At 39.5% G+C, this 22,612-nt stretch overlaps 1 protein-coding gene across 1 annotated transcript in view; it reads left to right on the forward strand.

Annotated features, from left to right (window-relative positions):
- inpp5a (inositol polyphosphate-5-phosphatase A) overlaps window positions 1-22,612 on the forward strand; it is a 206,984-nt gene that overhangs the window by 80,634 nt on the left and 103,738 nt on the right. Inside the window, exon 4 of the mRNA XM_084093951.1 lies at window positions 1,798-1,885. Coding sequence (XP_083950077.1) covers window positions 1,798-1,885 — 88 coding nt within the window. The remainder of the gene's footprint in view (window positions 1-1,797; window positions 1,886-22,612) is intronic.

The following is a 22,612-nucleotide window of genomic DNA, read 5'->3' on the forward strand; positions in this document are numbered from 1 at the left end:
GGTGTCATGTCAGTCTTATGCACACCCCTTCAAGTAAAGTGTTACCTTTTTTCTTTACAGCGGTTCCACTTTGATCCCTTAAATTATGATTTTTCCAATCATAATTATTACATATCTGGGTCTTCAGTGACCCGGATCTACATCTAACACGGATGGCTCTAACTGCTGCAATAGTATCTATATATTATCAATAAATAAATCTATATTTTGATTGACAGCTTCTTCGCCAGATCCAACATCAGTGACACTAATATCTGATTACAGTAAATAGCCAAATTTTGCTGATGATACTTTTTATTGTTTTGTTTTGCGCTTGCTGTAATTATCACATCATCATTGTTTATCGAACAGCGCCACCTTGAGGAGTAAGTGTGAGTTGCAGTCATCAGAGATTCAGTTATTGCTGTGCAGAAGAAATATACTTGCACTATTACATACTTCGGGTCACTAGTGACCCTATAAACTTTTTTCAAAAACATAATATTTTTTTTTCTTGTTACATGGTTTATAATGAATAGGTTGAGGACTTTAAAACTGTAACCACATATTCACGATCACAGTGATTAATGTAATAATTTATCAGGCCATCATCTTCTCGGATGAAACTAATTACAGTAAGTTGGTTTAGTTATGATGTTATTAGAAGATAAAACAGTTCTAAAGGATTATTCACGACATACGGCACTTCAAAGAATCTTAATTTCCATAGTGCATGTTAATAAAACACCATGTTAATACATCATGCATTTATTTGGTTAAAAATACAGTAAAAACTATAAAATAGTGAAATATTATTCCAGTGTAAATCATCTGTTTTCTATGTGAATATACAGTAAAGTGTAATTTATTCCTGTGATCAAAGCTGAATTTTCAGCATCATTACTCCAGTCTTCAGTGTCACATGATCCTTCAGAAATCACTCTAATATGATGATTTGATGATCAAGAAACATTTATGATTATTATCAGTGTTTCATATATTTGTGGAAACTGTGATATATATTTATTTTTCAGGATTCTTTGATTAGTAGAAAGTTTAAAAGAACAGCATTTATTTTAAACAGAATCTTTTGTAACATTATAAATGTCTTTATATATATATATATATATATATAAAAAAAACTACTGACCCCAAACTTTTGAATGGTCAGTGTCTCACTCACTCACTCACTCACTCACTCACTCTCACTCCCCCCCCCCCACACACACACACACACACGCTAACCCGACCCCTAAACCTACCCATCACAGAAAACTTTCTTAAATTTTCAAAAAAAATATAATTTAGTATGTTTATTAACCCATTACCCTCATGGGGACCGCTGACTGGTCCCCACAATGGAGGTGATCTCAGGTTTTACTATCCTTGTGGGGACATTTGGTTCACACAATGTAATATAAACCAAACGCGCGCACGCACACACACACACACACACACACACACACACACACTCTCACTCTCTCTCTCTCTCTCTCTCTCTCTCTCTCTCTCTCACATACTCACTCACACACACTCACACACTCTTTCTCTCACACACTTACACTGTGTGTGTGTGTGTGTGTGTGTGTGTATTATTTGTACTGTAAAGTTGTATTTACAGTCATGTAATGGTTTGGATCTTGCTCTTCCTGCCCATATGGTATTAATGTTATTTGTGCAGGTCTTGAAAAGCCTTAAATCTGATGTAAACCCTGCAGATTTGCTGTGGTATGTGTAACTGTACATGTTTATACTGTAACTGTAGATGCTCCAGAAGCTCATTTTGTGTGTGTGTGTGTGTGTGTTTGTTGTCGTCAGAGAGCTTCTGTCCAGCGACGCCATGAAGGACTACAGCCGTGCACGAGTTTACCTCGACAAGAACTACAAATCCCAGGAGCAGTTCACAGTGAGTCTGTTCATGTGTCTGAACACCAGGGGGCGCCACCGCTCCTGTGTCTCGCGCTTCATACCTTGTCCAAACACACACACACACACACACACACAGGCGTTCTTGGCCACTTGAGAGCGTGTGCACGCGACAGAAAGTAAGTGTGCAAGACTGTCCCATGTCTTAAAAATGCCAAAGTTTTCTTAATGCACACTAAACACACACTCTCTCCAATCCCGCTTCGGCGCATATCCCATCATGCATTATGTTCGGGAACTCGTGCCCTGAAATCACGAGATGTCGAGGAAAACATTCCACTGTAATGTAAATTAATTAGAAACATGTAAATTGTTAGTAAAAACACAGTGTTGCACATGTGATTGGTGCAGAGATGAGTCTTGTGTGTGTGTGTGTGTGTGTGTGTGTGCGCCTGCTTTTATCACTTAAAGCAGCACAATCTTAAATGTGTGTCTTCTGTTAGTTACAGCGATTACTGAACAGACATGTAGACGTTTATTTTAAAATGCAAAGTATTGAAAATATAATAAATGAGCTCTGTAAACACTTGCATTTTTGCAAACCTATAAGTGTGTAAAACTATAAGTGTGTCCCATCGAGTAATCAGAAGTTCTACACACACTTGCAGTGTTTACGCCTACTAGAACACTTGAGCCAAACAGAGGAAATACGTCATACAAGTAGACGAGTTGTCAAGTGTAAAGAGCGCAAGTGTGTGTGTGTTTGGACAAGGCAAAAGTCTGGGTATGAGATCTGTGAGGTTTCGCTTGTGTTGTTCAAAAGATGAGCGATGTTTTTCTCTTTAACGCCTAAACGCCCGTGTTCAGATCAAACCTGGTCACATGACCATCTGTCACCTCTGTAGTAAGGTCGCCTTCATGTGTTCTGTGTTTATGAATGGGCCACATCTGGATGATATTTAGTTATGGACTGAACTTGTAGTCTCATAAAAGGTCATTTTCTTCTAATAATAAAATAAAATAATAATCTCAGCGAACCTAAAATGTGCTTCATTTAGTTACATCATGGGTAAAATTAAATAGAAATGGCACATTAAAGTTAAAAGTTACTGCATGATAAAACCATTTTTATGTGTGTGTTTGCATGCGCTGTACAGCTCTGGTGTAAAGAGTGTTTTTGCTCTCAGTTTGCCTGAGATATCTCCGTTTCATGAGTGATTCTCTTCAGATTCATGAGGTTCCTGCTATTGCCACTAGATGGAAGCAAAAACCCAGGAATAAACCCAGAGTTTCAGGAGGAGAAGGAAATTAAACTCAGTTCATTAGATCAGTTATTCAGGATTATATTATATGTTTGCTGATACTCAGTGTTGGGTAAGTTACCCTAAAAAAGTAATTAATTATTAGCTACTGATTACATCTTTATCAGTGGAACTATTACTGTACTAATTACTCTCTCTTAAAAGTGTTGCATTACTTATTACTTTCTAAATCCATATCAACCTCGACCAGCTGAACAATACGTGAAAACCTTCTAATTCTTTCTAAATTAACAATATAAAATTGCATTTAATATTCATTAAATGAAGAAGGAAATGAAACTCAATTCACTAGGTCAGTTATTCAAGATTATCATATTTTGGCAGGTCGTTTTGGTACTCAGTGTTTACACTAAAAAGTAATTAATTACTATCTTTAACAGTGGAAATATTACTGTACTAATTACTCTCTCTAAAAAGTGTTGCATTTATTTATTACTAATTACTTTTTAAATCCCATATCAACCTCGACCAGCTGAACAATAATAATAATAATAATAATAATAATAATACATTTATTTTGTATGGCGCCTTTAAAATGGCATTGTCAAAGCACTTTACAACACAAGCAATCACAACAGTATAAATTAAAACACAAAGTAGAGAGCAAAAAATATATATAACACTGAAAAATAAACAATAAAATAAGTCAATTAAAAGCAATCCTGAAATAAAGTTTTAAGACTCTATTTAAATACAATACAAGGATAGACGTGAAAACTTTTAATTCTTTCAAAAAAACAATATAAAGTTGCATATATTATTCTTGAACTGATCAAAGTATTTAAAGGGAGAAGGTTATATTAAAAACAAAATTGTTAAATCCACTATTGTTTTATTTAGAATTGTTCTATATTCTAATGCAATTTAAGTATTTAATGCAATTATACATCAGAAGTAACTAATTAAATTACAGAAAACAAGAGTAATCCCTTACTTAACTTATTCTATTATCATAAACGTTATATGATGCTTAGATCATTCATTTACATTCAAATATGAATATATGGATAATATTAAAAATATAAATCAAACACTTATTGCAGACATTGATCATCTTCTGTTTTCCAGCACAAATATCTAAATATTCTTAAATCAAGATACATTTACTGGAGAAGCAAAATTACAGAAGATATTAAGTTTTCTGAGATTAAAATTAAGTGTGTTTATGATTAAAACAATAAAACAAATATTTGCGAACAGGGTCAGAAAAATATTCTTGTTTTCTCTTCGATTTTAGATTATTTTTCTGACTCCATTGGCAGATATTTGTCCTCATTTAAAGCACAAACTCGCTTCATTTTGATCGTTTTTTCATAAAACAAGATTTATCTAATGTCTCCTTGCTTCTCCAGTAAATCTATCTTGATTTAAGAATGTTTATGTATTTGAGCTGGAAAACAGGAAAGAAACACTGAGGAAGAAGAAGATTGTCTGCAAAAGATGCACATAAACGAATGATAAGTGACGTATTATATGACAGTCTTTGTGTTTGAGTCGAGTTGAATGTGATCCGTGAGTTTACAGTGGTTCAGACAGTCAATAAATCTGCGCTCAGACAGACACGTGCCATTTAACCGGACACACACGCCTGCATTTGTTTTGCTCGGGTAACTGTTTGTTGTCTGCTCGAGATGTCAATTTTCAGATAATGTGAGTTGAGAGAGACAGACAGTGTTCGTCTCATCCTGAGAGAGGGGAAAAGTTCCATTTCTGTCTTGTAATATGAAAAATATTGGTATGTTTGTGCAATATACTGTCTGTTTATGTGTGTGTATATATGTGTGTATATGTATGTATATTTACACACTCTTAAAAAAACTGGGTTAAAACAACCCAATTTGTCCTATATTGCATATATTATTCTTGAACTGTTCTGTCCTATATTAGTAAATATAGGACAAAACACATGTTGGGTTAATTTTACCTTACAAATTGGGTTGTTTATTTAACCCAGTATAATGGGTTGATTCAACTAAAGGTTAACTATTCATTTTTACTACAGTACTAGCTTTTTTCTTCTTCTTACATGAATTGTTTACAGATCAACTTAAATCCACTAAACTTAAAAAAACAACAAAAAAACTCCACACAACCACTGTTTTGCATGATAATTCCTTTATTTTTTATCATATTTTACAGTATATTATATTTTATATAGTTTTTAATACATATTGCATACATTTAAGTTCGTTTAACAAATATTAGAAGTAAAAATGAAACATTTCTGTAATTAAGTGTAATGGCCCAGTCTCTGTTGTGCCGTTTCTACTGTAACGCACTGGATCTCGTGCCGGATCTCGTGTTGTGTTCTGGGTAACACAAGAGGTAAACTACCCAAACACTGGGTTGTTACGTCTGACCCAGGATCTGGGTTATGCAAAAACTATCCAAACACTGGGTTGTTACGTCTGACCCAGGATCTGGGTTACGCAAAAACTACCCAAACACTGGGTTGTTACGTCTGACCCAGGATCTGGGTTACGCAAAAACTACCCAAACACTGGGTTGTTACGTCTGACCCAGGATCTGGGTTACGCAAAAACTACCCAAACACTGGGTTGTTACGTCTGACCCAGGATCTGGGTTACGCAAAAACTATCCAAACACTGGGTTGTTACGTCTGACCCAGGATCTGGGTTACGCAAAAACTATCCAAACACTGGGTTGTTACGTCTGACCCAGGATCTGGGTTACGCAAAAACTACCCAAACACTGGGTTGTTACGTCTGACCCAGGATCTGGGTTACGCAAAAACTAACCAAACACTGGGTTGTTACGTCTGACCCAGGATCTGGGTTACGCAAAAACTATCCAAACACTGGGTTGTTACGTCTGACCCAGGATCTATGTAACAAGAAAACTACCCACACACTGGGTTGTTACGTCTGACCCAGGATCTGGGTTATGCAAAAACTATCCAAACACTCGGTTGTTACGTCTGACCCAGGATCTGGGTAACGCAAAAACTATCCAAACACTGGGTTGTTACGTCTGACCCAGGATCTATGTAACAAGAAAACTACCCAAACACTGGGTTGTTACGTCTGACCCAGGATCTATGTAACAAGAAAACTACCCACACACTGGGTTGTTACGTCTGACCCAGGATCTGGGTTACGCAAAAACTATCCAAACACTGGGTTGTTACGTCTGACCCAGGATCTGGGTTGCGCAAAAACTATCCAAACACTGGGTTGTTACGTCTGACCCAGGATCTGGGTTACGCAAAAACTATCCAAACACTGGGTTGTTACGTCTGACCCAGGATCTGGGTTACGCAAAAACTACCCAAACACTGGGTTGTTACGTCTGACCCAGGATCTGGGTTACGCAAAAACTAACCAAACACTGGGTTGTTACGTCTGACCCAGGATCTGGGTTACGCAAAAACTATCAAAACACTGGGTTGTTACGTCTGACCCAGGATCTATGTAACAAGAAAACTACCCCCACACTGGGTTGTTACGTCTGACCCAGGATCTGGGTTACGCAAAAACTATCCAAACACTGGGTTGTTACGTCTGACCCAGGATCTGGGTTATGCAAAAACTATCCAAACACTCGGTTGTTACGTCTGACCCAGGATCTGGGTAACGCAAAAACTATCCAAACACTGGGTTGTTACGTCTGACCCAGGATCTATGTAACAAGAAAACTACCCAAACACTGGGTTGTTACGTCTGACCCAGGATCTATGTAACAAGAAAACTACCCACACACTGGGTTGTTACGTCTGACCCAGGATCTGGGTTACGCAAAAACTATCCAAACACTGGGTTGTTACGTCTGACCCAGGATCTATGTAACAAGAAAACTACCCAAACACTGGGTTGTTACGTCTGACCCAGGATCTATGTAACAAGAAAACTATCCAAACACTGGGTTGTTACATCTGACCCAGGATCTATGTAACAAGAAAACTACCCAAACACTGGGTTGTTACGTCTGACCCAGGATCTGGGTTACGCAAAAACTATCCAAACACTGGGTTGTTACATCTGACCCAGGATCTATGTAACAAGAAAACTACCCAAACACTGGGTTGTTACGTCTGACCCAGGATCTGGGTTACGCAAAAACTACCCAAACACTGGGTTGTTACGTCTGACCCAGGATCTGGGTTATGCAAAAACTATCCAAACACTGGGTTGTTACGTCTGACCCAGGATCTATGTAACAAGAAAACTACCCAAACACTGGGTTGTTACGTCTGACCCAGGATCTGGGTTATGCAAAAACTACCCAAACACTGGGTTGTTACGTCTGACCCAGGATCTGGGTAACACAAAAACTATCCAAACACTGGGTTGTTACGTCTGACCCAGGATCTGGGTTACGCAAAAACTACCCAAACACTGGGTTGTTACATCTGACCCAGGATCTGGGTAACAAGAAAACTACCCAAACACTGGGTTGTTACGTCTGACCCAGGATCTGGGTTATGCAAAAACTATCCAAACACTGGGTTGTTACATCTGACCCAGGATCTGGGTTATGCAAAAACTATCCAAACACTCGGTTGTTACGTCTGACCCAGGATCTGGGTAACGCAAAAACCACCCAAACACTGGGTTGTTACGTCTGACCCAGGATCTATGTAACAAGAAAACTACCCACACACTGGGTTGTTACGTCTGACCCAGGATCTATGTAACAAGAAAACTACCCAAACACTGGGTTGTTACGTCTGACCCAGGATCTGGGTTATGCAAAAACTATCCAAACACTGGGTTGTTACGTCTGACCCAGGATCTGGGTTATGCAAAAACTATCCAAACACTCGGTTGTTACGTCTGACCCAGGATCTGGGTAACACAAAAACTACCCAAACACTGGGTTGTTACGTCTGACCCAGGATCTATGTAACAAGAAAACTATCCAAACACTCGGTTGTTACGTCTGACCCAGGATCTGGGTAACACAAAAACTACCCAAACACTGGGTTGTTACGTCTGACCCAGGATCTATGTAACAAGAAAACTACCCAAACACTGGGTTGTTACGTCTGACCCAGGATCTGGGTAACGCAAAAACTACCCAAACACTGGGTTGTTACGTCTGACCCAGGATCTATGTAACAAGAAAACTATCCAAACACTGGGTTGTTACGTCTGACCCAGGATCTGGGTAACGCAAAAACTACCCAAACACTGGGTTGTTACGTCTGACCCAGGATCTATGTAACAAGAAAACTACCCACACACTGGGTTGTTACGTCTGACCCAGGATCTATGTAACAAGAAAACTATCCAAACACTGGGTTGTTACGTCTGACCCAGGATCTGGGTAACGCAAAAACTACCCAAACACTGGGTTGTTACGTCTGACCCAGGATCTATGTAACAAGAAAACTACCCACACACTGGGTTGTTACGTCTGACCCAGGATCTATGTAACAAGAAAACTATCCAAACACTGGGTTGTTACGTCTGACCCAGGATCTATGTAACAAGAAAACTACCCACACACTGGGTTGTTACGTCTGACCCAGGATCTATGTAACAAGAAAACTATCCAAACACTTGGTTGTTACGTCTGACCCAGGATCTGGGTAACGCAAAAACTACCCAAACACTGGGTTGTTACGTCTGACCCAGGATCTATGTAACAAGAAAACTACCCACACACTGGGTTGTTACGTCTGACCCAGGATCTATGTAACAAGAAAACTACCCAAACACTGGGTTGTTACGTCTGACCCAGGATCTATGTAACAAGAAAACTACCCAAACACTGGGTTGTTACGTCTGACCCAGGATCTATGTAACAAGAAAACTATCCAAACACTGGGTTGTTACATCTGACCCAGGATCTATGTAACAAGAAAACTACCCAAACACTGGGTTGTTACGTCTGACCCAGGATCTATGTAACAAGAAAACTACCCAAACACTGGGTTGTTACGTCTGACCCAGGATCTATGTAACAAGAAAACTACCCAAACACTGGGTTGTTACGTCTGACCCAGGATCTATGTAACAAGAAAACTATCCAAACACTGGGTTGTTACGTCTGACCCAGGATCTATGTAACAAGAAAACTATCCAAACACTGGGTTGTTACGTCTGACCCAGGATCTATGTAACAAGAAAACTACCCAAACACTGGGTTGTTACGTCTGACCCAGGATCTATGTAACAAGAAAACTATCCAAACACTGGGTTGTTACGTCTGACCCAGGATCTATGTAACAAGAAAACTACCCAAACACTGGGTTGTTACGTCTGACCCAGGATCTATGTAACAAGAAAACTACCCAAACACTGGGTTGTTACGTCTGACCCAGGATCTATGTAACAAGAAAACTATCCAAACACTGGGTTGTTACGTCTGACCCAGGATCTATGTAACAAGAAAACTACCCAAACACTGGGTTGTTACGTCTGACCCAGGATCTGGGTTACGCAAAAACTATCCAAACACTGGGTTGTTACGTCTGACCCAGGATCTATGTAACAAGAAAACTACCCAAACACTGGGTTGTTACGTCTGACCCAGGATCTATGTAACAAGAAAACTATCCAAACACTGGGTTGTTACGTCTGACCCAGGATCTATGTAACAAGAAAACTACCCAAACACTGGGTTGTTACGTCTGACCCAGGATCTATGTAACAAGAAAACTATCCAAACACTCGGTTGTTACGTCTGACCCAGGATCTGGGTAACGCAAAAACTACCCAAACACTGGGTTGTTACGTCTGACCCAGGATCTATGTAACAAGAAAACTACCCACACACTGGGTTGTTACGTCTGACCCAGGATCTATGTAACAAGAAAACTACCCAAACACTGGGTTGTTACGTCTGACCCAGGATCTGGGTTATGCAAAAACTATCCAAACACTGGGTTGTTACGTCTGACCCAGGATCTGGGTTATGCAAAAACTATCCAAACACTCGGTTGTTACGTCTGACCCAGGATCTGGGTAACACAAAAACTACCCAAACACTGGGTTGTTACGTCTGACCCAGGATCTATGTAACAAGAAAACTATCCAAACACTCGGTTGTTACGTCTGACCCAGGATCTGGGTAACACAAAAACTACCCAAACACTGGGTTGTTACGTCTGACCCAGGATCTATGTAACAAGAAAACTACCCAAACACTGGGTTGTTACGTCTGACCCAGGATCTGGGTAACGCAAAAACTACCCAAACACTGGGTTGTTACGTCTGACCCAGGATCTATGTAACAAGAAAACTATCCAAACACTGGGTTGTTACGTCTGACCCAGGATCTGGGTAACGCAAAAACTACCCAAACACTGGGTTGTTACGTCTGACCCAGGATCTATGTAACAAGAAAACTACCCACACACTGGGTTGTTACGTCTGACCCAGGATCTATGTAACAAGAAAACTATCCAAACACTGGGTTGTTACGTCTGACCCAGGATCTGGGTAACGCAAAAACTACCCAAACACTGGGTTGTTACGTCTGACCCAGGATCTATGTAACAAGAAAACTACCCACACACTGGGTTGTTACGTCTGACCCAGGATCTATGTAACAAGAAAACTATCCAAACACTGGGTTGTTACGTCTGACCCAGGATCTATGTAACAAGAAAACTACCCACACACTGGGTTGTTACGTCTGACCCAGGATCTATGTAACAAGAAAACTATCCAAACACTCGGTTGTTACGTCTGACCCAGGATCTGGGTAACGCAAAAACTACCCAAACACTGGGTTGTTACGTCTGACCCAGGATCTATGTAACAAGAAAACTACCCACACACTGGGTTGTTACGTCTGACCCAGGATCTATGTAACAAGAAAACTACCCAAACACTGGGTTGTTACGTCTGACCCAGGATCTATGTAACAAGAAAACTACCCAAACACTGGGTTGTTACGTCTGACCCAGGATCTATGTAACAAGAAAACTATCCAAACACTGGGTTGTTACATCTGACCCAGGATCTATGTAACAAGAAAACTACCCAAACACTGGGTTGTTACGTCTGACCCAGGATCTATGTAACAAGAAAACTATCCAAACACTGGGTTGTTACGTCTGACCCAGGATCTATGTAACAAGAAAACTACCCAAACACTGGGTTGTTACGTCTGACCCAGGATCTATGTAACAAGAAAACTATCCAAACACTGGGTTGTTACGTCTGACCCAGGATCTATGTAACAAGAAAACTATCCAAACACTGGGTTGTTACGTCTGACCCAGGATCTATGTAACAAGAAAACTACCCAAACACTGGGTTGTTACGTCTGACCCAGGATCTATGTAACAAGAAAACTATCCAAACACTGGGTTGTTACGTCTGACCCAGGATCTATGTAACAAGAAAACTACCCAAACACTGGGTTGTTACGTCTGACCCAGGATCTGGGTTACGCAAAAACTATCCAAACACTGGGTTGTTACGTCTGACCCAGGATCTATGTAACAAGAAAACTACCCAAACACTGGGTTGTTACGTCTGACCCAGGATCTATGTAACAAGAAAACTATCCAAACACTGGGTTGTTACGTCTGACCCAGGATCTATGTAACAAGAAAACTACCCAAACACTGGGTTGTTACGTCTGACCCAGGATCTATGTAACAAGAAAACTATCCAAACACTGGGTTGTTACGTCTGACCCAGGATCTATGTAACAAGAAAACTACCCAAACACTGGGTTGTTACGTCTGACCCAGGATCTATGTAACAAGAAAACTACCCAAACACTGGGTTGTTACGTCTGACCCAGGATCTGGGTTACGCAAAAACTATCCAAACACTGGGTTGTTACGTCTGACCCAGGATCTATGTAACAAGAAAACTACCCAAACACTGAAAAAAATAACTAAAAAAATTGACCCCAAAGGCTCAACCCAGGATTAGGATAGAAAAAAAGGACCCAAGTTTTTGTAGAGTTTTTATAGTGTCTTTAGTGTCAATGAATCACATCCTCCGTTTGTTCAGGGTTTAATATTGCAGGATAACGAGTGATTCATTTTTAAGTGATTCCTCTTGAAATGAATCTTTCAGCGTTAATCTGCTCAGATGATGCGTGTGTGTGTGCATGTGTGTGTGTGTGTCTCTGCTTCAGCACTGGGTGTGTTTGAGTGACAGCGCGTGTGTTTTATCGCTCTTGTAAAGGATACAGGAGGTAAAATGTCAATTAGAGGAAGCATCGCCGTTCACTAGTTCCACACCATTAATATTTATCATGCCGCTCTGCCCCGGGGCCCAAAGGCTCATGGGTAATGATGTGCACTAATGTCCGCCCCTTATTACCACAGCGTGTGTGTGTGTGTGTGTGTGTGAGATATAAAGTGTTCCTGTCACAATGCGTTACATCGGACACGCTGTTCTTCTGCTCAAACACGACGACCCGCAGCTTTAATTAGAGACGTCTTGATGCGAGCGCTTTTACTCAGTGTGTGTGGCGTTATATAGTGCTTAATGGAGCATTCATGTACATTCACACATGAATATATAATTATTATATTTTAAATATAAATCTAACATTTATAAATCTAATCTAAATCTAACAAATCTAACTCAGTGTTTCTGTCTTATTTTCCAGCACAATCTAATATTCCAGCATATCTAATTTCTTAAATCAAGATACATTTACTGGAGAAGCAAAATTACAGAATATATTAAGTTTTTTTTAAAATTAAGATGAAGTGAGTTTGATTAAAAGGCAGCTCTGTGTGTGTGTGTGTGTGTGTGTGTCCTGCGGATGAATCCCGCTGACGGCTGATAACACACACTGTTATCCGTGTCCCGGTGAGATTAAGGTCGTGTTGATGCTATCGGAGAGTGAGTGAGTGTGTGTGTGTGTGTGTGTGTGTGTGTGTGTGTGTGTGTCTGCTGTCGGACGCTGTAATGCAATCGCTCCCGTCAGAGACACTTACACACAGAAGAGCTTCTGAAGAATGACACTGAGGGGAAACAACACGGGATACAGATGTAGAGAAACATTTTACTGTGTGTGTGCGTGTGTGTGTGTGTGTGTACCTACTTAACTATATTTTGGGGACAAATTTGTACCCAGAAGTGACCAAAACCTGACAAAATCTCCCAAAACATCCCTTTAGGGGGCGTCCTCATTTGGTATAAAAATAAAGTAATTAAAGTTTTTTTTGTGATTTAGTTTAGGGATAAGAGGAGAGGAATATACAGTTTGTGCAGTATAAAAGTGTGTGTGAGTGTGAGAGAGTGAGTTAGTGTGTGTCTTTTTTATACTGTTTGTGAAAGAGTCTCTTCTGCTCATCAAAGCTGCATTTATTTGATCAAAATACAGTAAAAACAGTGAAATATTATTGTAATGTAAATCAGCTGTTTTCTATGTGAATATATATTATATATATTATTATATTTTAATAAAAATAAGTTGTCTTAATTACAGCAGAAATATGGGGGTCTTTATATGATTGTGCTGGACAGGTCAGATGTCGGATCATAAACGAAACCCGGCGTCTCTTATTTCGGGACGAGGCGTTTGAATGAGGCGGACGTTAGTGGAGTAATATTGTAGAGCAATAATTCTCACACACCATCAGACACACACACACACACACACACACACACACACACACACAATCAGTCAAGCTCTCCAAAACACACACACTCCATCAGTCAAGCTCTCCTAAACACGCACACACGTGCACGCATACACACACACACACACACACACACACACACCATCAGTCAAGCTCTCCTAAACACACACACACGTGCACGCATACACACACACACACACACACACACACCCACCATCAGTCAAGCTCTCCTAAACACACACACACACACACCATCAGTCAAGCTCTCCTAAACACACTTACGCAGACACGCGCGCACACACACACACACACACACACACACACACACACACACACACACACACACACGTCTACTGAGCGACAATCGATGAATCTGCCATCAGACGTGAATTATGAGGCCGAGGCGCTGGAGAAATTTGGAGCGAAATATATACGCGACTAATGGATTATATAGAAACAGATGCATTTGATATGAGCGGCTCTCATGTGGGGAAACACGTCTGTGACACACACACACACACACGCTTGATCCTACACGCACACACACACGTGTAAGCGCTTGTAAACTGATGCAGTGGTGTGTGAGTGCATGTGTGTGGTCAGATTGGTTTAGTAGGGGTGAGTAAATCACGCGTGTGTATATGCGTGTGTGCGTGTCTGCGCTTGTGTGTGTGTTTTTGATGATATGTGCGGAGTGTGTGTCTGCCCTCGGCCCCGTGTGAGTGTGTGTAAGGGCCACAGTGAAGGTGAGGCTGTCATATCGATCTTTTTAGTGCTAAAATATGAGCCACTTTACTCTGCTCCCCAGCGCAGTGATGTGAAAAATAATAACTTGGCCCCAAATTAAAAATATTGATCGCTTAGGAGGTGTTGAGAGCAAATAAACATCCACTGAAGGATTTTTCACCCCACCCAACCTCTCTCGTCCATCTCTCTCTCTCTCTCTCTCTCTCTCTCTCTCTCTCTCTCTCTCTCTCTCGTTTCTTTCTCTCTCTCTCGTTTCTTTCTCTCTCTCTCTCTCGTCTCGTCTCTCTCTCTCTCTCTCTCTCTCTCTCTCTCTCTCTCTCTCGTCTCTCTCTATCTCTCTCGTCCATCTCTCACTCTCTCTCTCGTCCATCTCACTCTCTCGTCCATCTCTCACTCTCTCTCTCTCTTGTCCATCTCTCTCTCTCTCTCTTGTCCATCTCTCTTTCTCTCTCTCTCTCTCTCTCTCTCTCTCTCTCTCTCTCTCTCTCGTCCATCTCTCTCTCACTCTCTCTCTCTCTCTCTCTCTCTCTCTCTCTCTTGTCCATCTCTCTCTCCCTCTCGTCCATCTCTCTCTCTCGTCCATCTCTCTCTCTCTCTCGTCCATCTCTCTCTCTCTCTCTCCATCTCTTTATTTATAAAGAGATTTTTAAAAAAAAATTTATTTATATCTTTATTTATTTACACACACACACTAGGGATGGTAAGATTCACCGATTCGCATCGGTGCATCGGCACAAAAGCTAACGATGCGATGATCGAAGTGTGCATCGGATAAGTTGGCATTTGTATCGCGATGCATCGTTTCTAACATATTTGCATCGGTAAAAAACGATTTATTCATTTATATTTATTAGTAGATGCGCTATACTTCTACTATTTAGAAAGTGATCAATCATTTGTGACCAATATTTTATTATGTAACTGCTGCGTCCACAACGAACGCGAATAGAGCGTCTGGAGCTAGTGGTTTCCATGTTAAAAAGACGCGTTGACGCGCGTCTGGTGGTCTTGCGGCGCGATAGACACGTTTAGCACGGCGCGACGGACGCGATTTCCCCTCATTCGCGTCTCATCACCATCACTCAACTGTTGCTCAAGCGCGTTCTCTCATCACCACTGCTGCAGCTGCTAACATTACGTGAATATGACGCATCACAACACTACGGAGTGCGAGGCGTGTCATGAGAGTCACCTACAACCTTAAAGTAGGATATATATATATTTGCATTTGAATACAGTTATGAACGTTTATTTTTTATTATTGTTTGTTAAAACAGCATCTTCTTTCAGCTGAAAAAAAAAAATTTTTTTTGTGAAAACCAAATCTTTTGTTTGTGAAAGAGCCATTAAAAGTCAGGCACTTAAGCAACTTTATGATTTGCTGTATGTCTGATATTTATTTTAAAAAAAATAAAAGTTAACTATCTATAATTGCACAGCATCATATTACATTGAATCTCATCGCGCTGAATCGCATCGAAATCGTATCGCACCGCATCGTAATAGTAGTGAATCGTATCGCACCGCATCGTAATAGTAGTGAATCGCATCGCATCGCATCGGTAGCTGCTTATATGTATCTTTAATGTATCGTATCGTTGGCTATGCATCGAGATGCGTATCGTTTCTGCCTTAGTTATGGAGATGCCCATCCCTAACACACACACAAACACACACACACCATTCTCTACTGAAAATGATAATTTTTTACCTAATATTTGTTTTATATTATATTTACATTTATTTGCATTTGGTAGACTTACATTGAAGCTTCACATTTAATCAGTTCATGTATTTTTTTGTGTTATGTATCCAAGTATGTGTGTGTGTATATATATATTTAATGCATATACTAAGATATATGCATATTTACACACACACACACACACACACACATATATATATATATACCAATCAAAACAAAATGCACTCCATCTATTCTAAAAAAATATATAATATAACAGCAAAATATTTTTTCACCATATATTAATGCTTGTATTTAGAATGTTGATCTCAGTCTCTAAAGATCACGGTTTCTGTCTGAGTGCCGTCTCGTGATGTTTGAGCTGGTGTGGCGTTGAGCGCATCGCTGCCACACACACACACACACACACACACTCGCTCATCATCTCCTGCGTAACGGATGAGCTGCCGGCGGCCTGTCACGCGTGTGAGAAAACAATTGGCACAAGGTTAATTTTATTGCAGCTCCATGCATTAGTGAGCAGATCCTGATGAACGGCGTCTGTGCCGACGGGGATTAACATGTGAAGGGAACCGGCCTCACACACACTGTCCTGACACACACACTAACACAAACACACACACTAACACCATTATGACACTTAAAAAGAGTGAATGTCACTCAGTAATTCCATAATAAAGGAATTCTTGTTTAACTCTCACTCACTCACTCACTCACTCACTCACTCACTCACTCACACGCTCACTCACTCACTCACACTCACTCACTCACACTCACTCACTCACTCACTCACTCACTCACTCACACTCACTCACTCACTCACTCACTCACTCACACTCACTCACTCACTCACTCACTCACTCACACTCACTCACTCACTCACTCACTCACTCACTCACTCACTCACTCACTCACTCACTCACACTCACTCACTCACTCTCACACACTCACACTCACTCACTCACACTCACTCACTCACTCTCACACACTCACACTCACTCACTCACACTCACTCACTCACTCACACTCACTCTCACTCACTCACACTCACTCACTCACTCACACTCACTCACTCACTCACTCACTCACTCACTCACTCTCACACACTCACTCACTCACTCACTCACTCACACTCACTCACTCACTCACTCACTCACTCACACTCACTCACACTCACTCACTCACTCACTCACTCACACACACACACACACTCACTCACTCACTCACTCACTCACTCACTCACTCACTCTCTCTCTCTCTCACACACACACACACACACACACACACACACACACACACACACACTCTTACTCACTCACACACACAGTAGAGTGTGTGTGTTTGTGTTTTATATTACATTTACATTTATTTGCATTTGGTAGATTTACATTGAAGCTTCACATTTAATCAGTTCATGTATTTTATTGTTTTCTTTTGATAATAATAACGGTTGTGTTTATGAATGAAGCACATCATCCAGGGTTAGGGTTAGGGTGACCTTCCTGTCGACGGTTCCCTCCAGTCTGAAATGTTTAATTTCATGAGCGGCCCTCTAAAACAGACAGACAGACACACACACACACACACACACACACACACACACACACACACACACACACACGGAGTGAATCACTCAGCATGCTCATTTCTCTTGGCTCTGGCAGGTGTGTGTTTCCCGTTCACACAGACGCCGTCCTCTAAGAGACTCTCCTTAATTACAGCAAACTGACTTTGCTTACCCTTCATTTGGCACATCTCTCACTGAGTGCGTTTGTTTGTGTGTGATATTAACACACACGCACACACACACACACGCACACTCCATCAGCATTATTAATGCAGCTAAAAGCATCTTAATGCTGCAGCTCATCATTAGCCGTGTGTGTGTGTGTGTGTGTGTGTGTATCAGTGGTCCTGGAGTGTCAGGTCAAAGGTCATTCTGTCTTCATAAATGTTCATTCATTTCTGCTTATGAATGAGTTTGATCTTCAATCTAATTTCATGCCGCGTCTCATTATGTCAAAGCCTAAAATTCCATTTTAATTTAATTTAAAAAAAAAAAACTTTAACAATTTAATAATTTATTAAAATATTATTGATAGAGCCTTATGTTAGATAGTTTTATTTTTTCCCAAATTCAGTTTTTATTTTTTTATGGATTCTGTTTTAATGGTTTAGCTAAATTTTTATAATAAAAAATGTCATCAATTGAATTAATCAAACTTTAAAAATGTATTACAATTTTAACAATAATAGGGGCTAATGAAATATTTTTTTCCCTCCCAAATTTACTTTTGGGATTAAATGTTTTATTTTTCCCAAATTCTTCTGGATTCTGTTTTAATTAAAAAAAAATATATATATATATATATTCATAAAACTTATTCAAATAATTTATGAATATTTAGTTTTCAGAAATTCTGTCATCAGTTTAGATTTTTCTTTTTTTTATTTATTTATTATTTATTTCAACAATTCCTTTCATTTATTTTTTTTTGTTGCAAAAAGATTGTGATAATCTATAATCTCAAAAAAAAAAAATAGTATTATACTTCTGTCATAATTTCTTCAAGTTAAACCGAACTTTTATTTTGGCGTGTTTGTGCTGCGGAGATGTGAGTTTGTTGAGAGTTTTCTCAGATGAAACACGCCACAGTTGCACATTTGTACTTGATTTCCTCCACTTGTTTATTAATGTTAAAGTCACGAGTGCCGTTTCTTTACTGAGTGATCGGATGCAGGATTTTCCCCTGCCGGACCGTAAATAAAGCTGGGAGAGGGAATGATCTGGTCCTCAGATCGCTGACTCTCCGCTTGACTGTCAGGAAAGGGTGAGCATTGATCTGCAAGTCGTCTGACAGCTCCGGTCTCCTCGCTAACGGACTATTAATGAGTGGAACCGCGTCGACGTGAATCAACGAGCCTCTGATGGATCGGGGAAAATCTGCTGGCCTGAGTGAGATCTCAGTGGCGATTAGCATAAACGCATTAGAAATGCAGCGCTCCACCTCTGCTAATTAAATACCCAAAGGTTGCATTTGTTGTTCTTATTTATCCTTTATTGACTTGTATTTAATAATTCATTAAGCCCAAGCATTTGTGGCTCGTTAGAGTGCTTGATGAAGAGCCCACGAGTGCTTTCGGCAAATCCCAGCGCTGAGAGATTTTAGTGATGCATTCGAGAGGCTCTTTAACATGTCAGTCGTGTCCTTTAACGTTTAGCAGCCTTAGACTGAACTAGCGATCGCGTTTCTCACACACACACACACACACACACACACCGTTGGACGTGTGTGATCTGATCTGTGTGTGTCAGGATTGTGCAGCGTTCACAACTTAATGTCAGGTTTCAAGTGTTGGACTCGAGGCAGAAAACAGTTGCAGTTCAGATTTGAATGTAAGGAAGTAGAATTGCAATCATTTGAAATGAAGTGTAATTTGTAACTTTTAATTTAATTTTAAATTAATTTTTAAGCAAAGTTGATCAAGACAAACATTAAATGTTTGAAATTTGTTTGAATTCCTTGTTTGAAAAATTCATAGGCTGGACATATAGATGGATGATGGATAGATAGATAGATAGATAGATAGATAGATAGATGATAGATAGATGGGTAGAATAACAGATAGATAGATAGATAGATAGATAGATAGATAGATAGATAGATAGATAGATAGATAGATAGATAGATAGATAGATGGTAGAATGATAGATAGATAGATGGGTAGAATAACATAGATAGATAGATAGATAGATAGATAGATAGAGACAGATACATAGATACATAGATAGATAGATAGATAGATAGATAGATAGATAGATGGGTAGAATAACATAGATAGATAGATAGATAGATAGATAGATAGATAGATAGATGGGTAGAATAACATAGATAGATAGATAGATAGATAGATAGATAGATGGATAGATGGGTAGAATAACAGACAGACAGACAGACAGACAGACAGACAGACAGATAGATAGATAGATAGATAGATAGATAGATAGATGGGTAGAATAACAGATAGATAGATAGATAGATGGATAGATAGATAGATGGGTAGAATAACAGACAGACAGATAGATAGATAGATAGATAGATAGATAGATAGATAGATAGATAGATGGGTAGAATAACAGATAGATAGATAGATAGATAGATAGATAGATAGATGGATAGATGGGTAGAATAACAGATAGATAGATAGATGGATAGATGGGTAGAATAACAGATAGATAGATAGATAGATAGATAGATAGATAGATAGATAGATAGATAGATGGATAGATGGATAGATGGATGGGTAGAATAACAGACAGACAGATAGATAGATAGATAGATAGATAGATAGATAGATAGATGGGTAGAATAACATAGATAGATAGATAGATAGATAGATAGATAGATGGGTAGAATAACAGATAGATAGATAGATAGATAGATAGATAGATAGATAGATGGGTAGAATAACAGATAGATAGATAGATAGATAGATAGATAGATAGATAGATAGATAGATAGATAGATAGATAGATGGGTAGAATAACAGACAGACAGATAGATAGATAGATAGATAGATAGATAGATAGATAGATAGATAGATGGGTAGAATAATAGATAGATAGATAGATAGATAGATAGATAGATAGATAGATAGATGGGTAGAATAACAGATAGATAGATAGATAGATAGATAGATAGATAGATAGATAGATAGATAGATAGATAGATGGGTAGAATAACAGATAGATAGATAGATGGATAGATAGATGGATAGATGGATGGATGATGGATAGACAGATAGATGGATAGATGGATAGATAGATAGATAGATAGATAGATAGATGGATGGGTAGAATAACAGATAGATAGATAGATAGATAGATAGATAGATAGATAGATAGATAGATAGATAGATGGGTAGAATAACAGACAGACAGACAGACAGACAGATAGATAGATAGATAGATAGATAGATGGGTAGAATAACAGATAGATAGATAGATAGATAGATAGATAGATAGATAGATAGATAGATAGATAGATAGATAGATAGATGGATAGATAGATAGATGGGTAGAATAACAGACAGACAGACAGACAGACAGACAGACAGATAGATAGATAGATAGATAGATAGATGGGTAGAATAACAGATAGATAGATAGATAGATAGATAGATAGATAGATAGATAGATGGGTAGAATAACAGATAGATAGATAGATAGATAGATAGATAGATAGATAGATAGATGGATGGGTAGAATAACAGACAGACAGATAGATAGATAGATAGATAGATAGATAGATGGGTAGAATAACAGAGATAGATAGATAGATAGATAGATAGATAGATAGATAGATAGATAGATGGGTAGAATAACAGATAGATAGATAGATAGATAGATAGATAGATAGATAGATGGGTAGAATAACAGATAGATAGATAGATAGATAGATAGATAGATAGATGGGTAGAATAACATAGATAGATAGATAGATAGATAGATGGGTAGAATAACAGATAGATAGATGGGTAGAATAACAGATAGATAGATAGATGGGTAGAATAACAGATAGATAGATTGAGTGGAGGCGGGGCTCATTTGCATATTCATAGAACCGCGAATACTAAATGAGGCAAGAGTGTCGAGTTACATTTAAGATATTTTAAGGCATGATTTTTTTTTACAAGAATTTTTTTATTTTTATATTTAATTCTGGTGATCAAAGATGAGTTTTACGGGTTTGGATGATTGACTACAGGAGGACTCTATCCCAGAATGCAAGATCTGAGTCGTTCCTGTGCGCTTTCACTCTAGATTCCAGTGTGGTCGCGTTCCTCTCGTCGTTCTTCTCGGCCGTAATCAGGTTTGGTTTCATAAATCAGATTAGCGTGATCGTGTTATCCTGCTGTTGCTCGTCCGTCAGGAATGAAGACTTCATTTGCTTCCGCTAGTAAAAAACTGGTTTAAACACACATAAGGCTGAAGAGCAGCTCCTCTCTCTCACGAGCAAATAATGACATCGCAATCAAACATTAACAGGCTTAATTACTTGGAGATTGTCATTTTAATTTACACTGATATAGTATTGATCACACAGAGCGAGACGAAGGGCTGATGTGGAATTAAACGCCTCCGGGGGCTCGTCACTGTCCTGATGTTTCCTCCTAATGAACTGACGGCATGCGCCGGCATGAATCCCGGCCCGGCTGGGAAACACGGGGAATAATGGGGTTTGCCGGGTTTCTCATTCGCTGCCATGCACCAAATCTCCCGTGATTCATGCGTGTTTGCCTGCTGCTTCCCGCATGCCTGACCTTTTCCCAGTTAAAGTGTATATATATCCGTCCGCACACGCGGCGTCTGCTGGGACGAGCCCCGGGATCTTCAGGGACACATCAGAAACTAATCCAAACATCCCGCAGACGGGAGTGTGTTCCCCGTGATCCTGAGGAGAG

The sequence above is a fragment of the Abramis brama genome (genome assembly GCF_963993115.1).
Source record: "Abramis brama genome assembly, chromosome: 19".
Classification (NCBI taxonomy): domain Eukaryota; kingdom Metazoa; phylum Chordata; class Actinopteri; order Cypriniformes; family Leuciscidae; genus Abramis; species Abramis brama.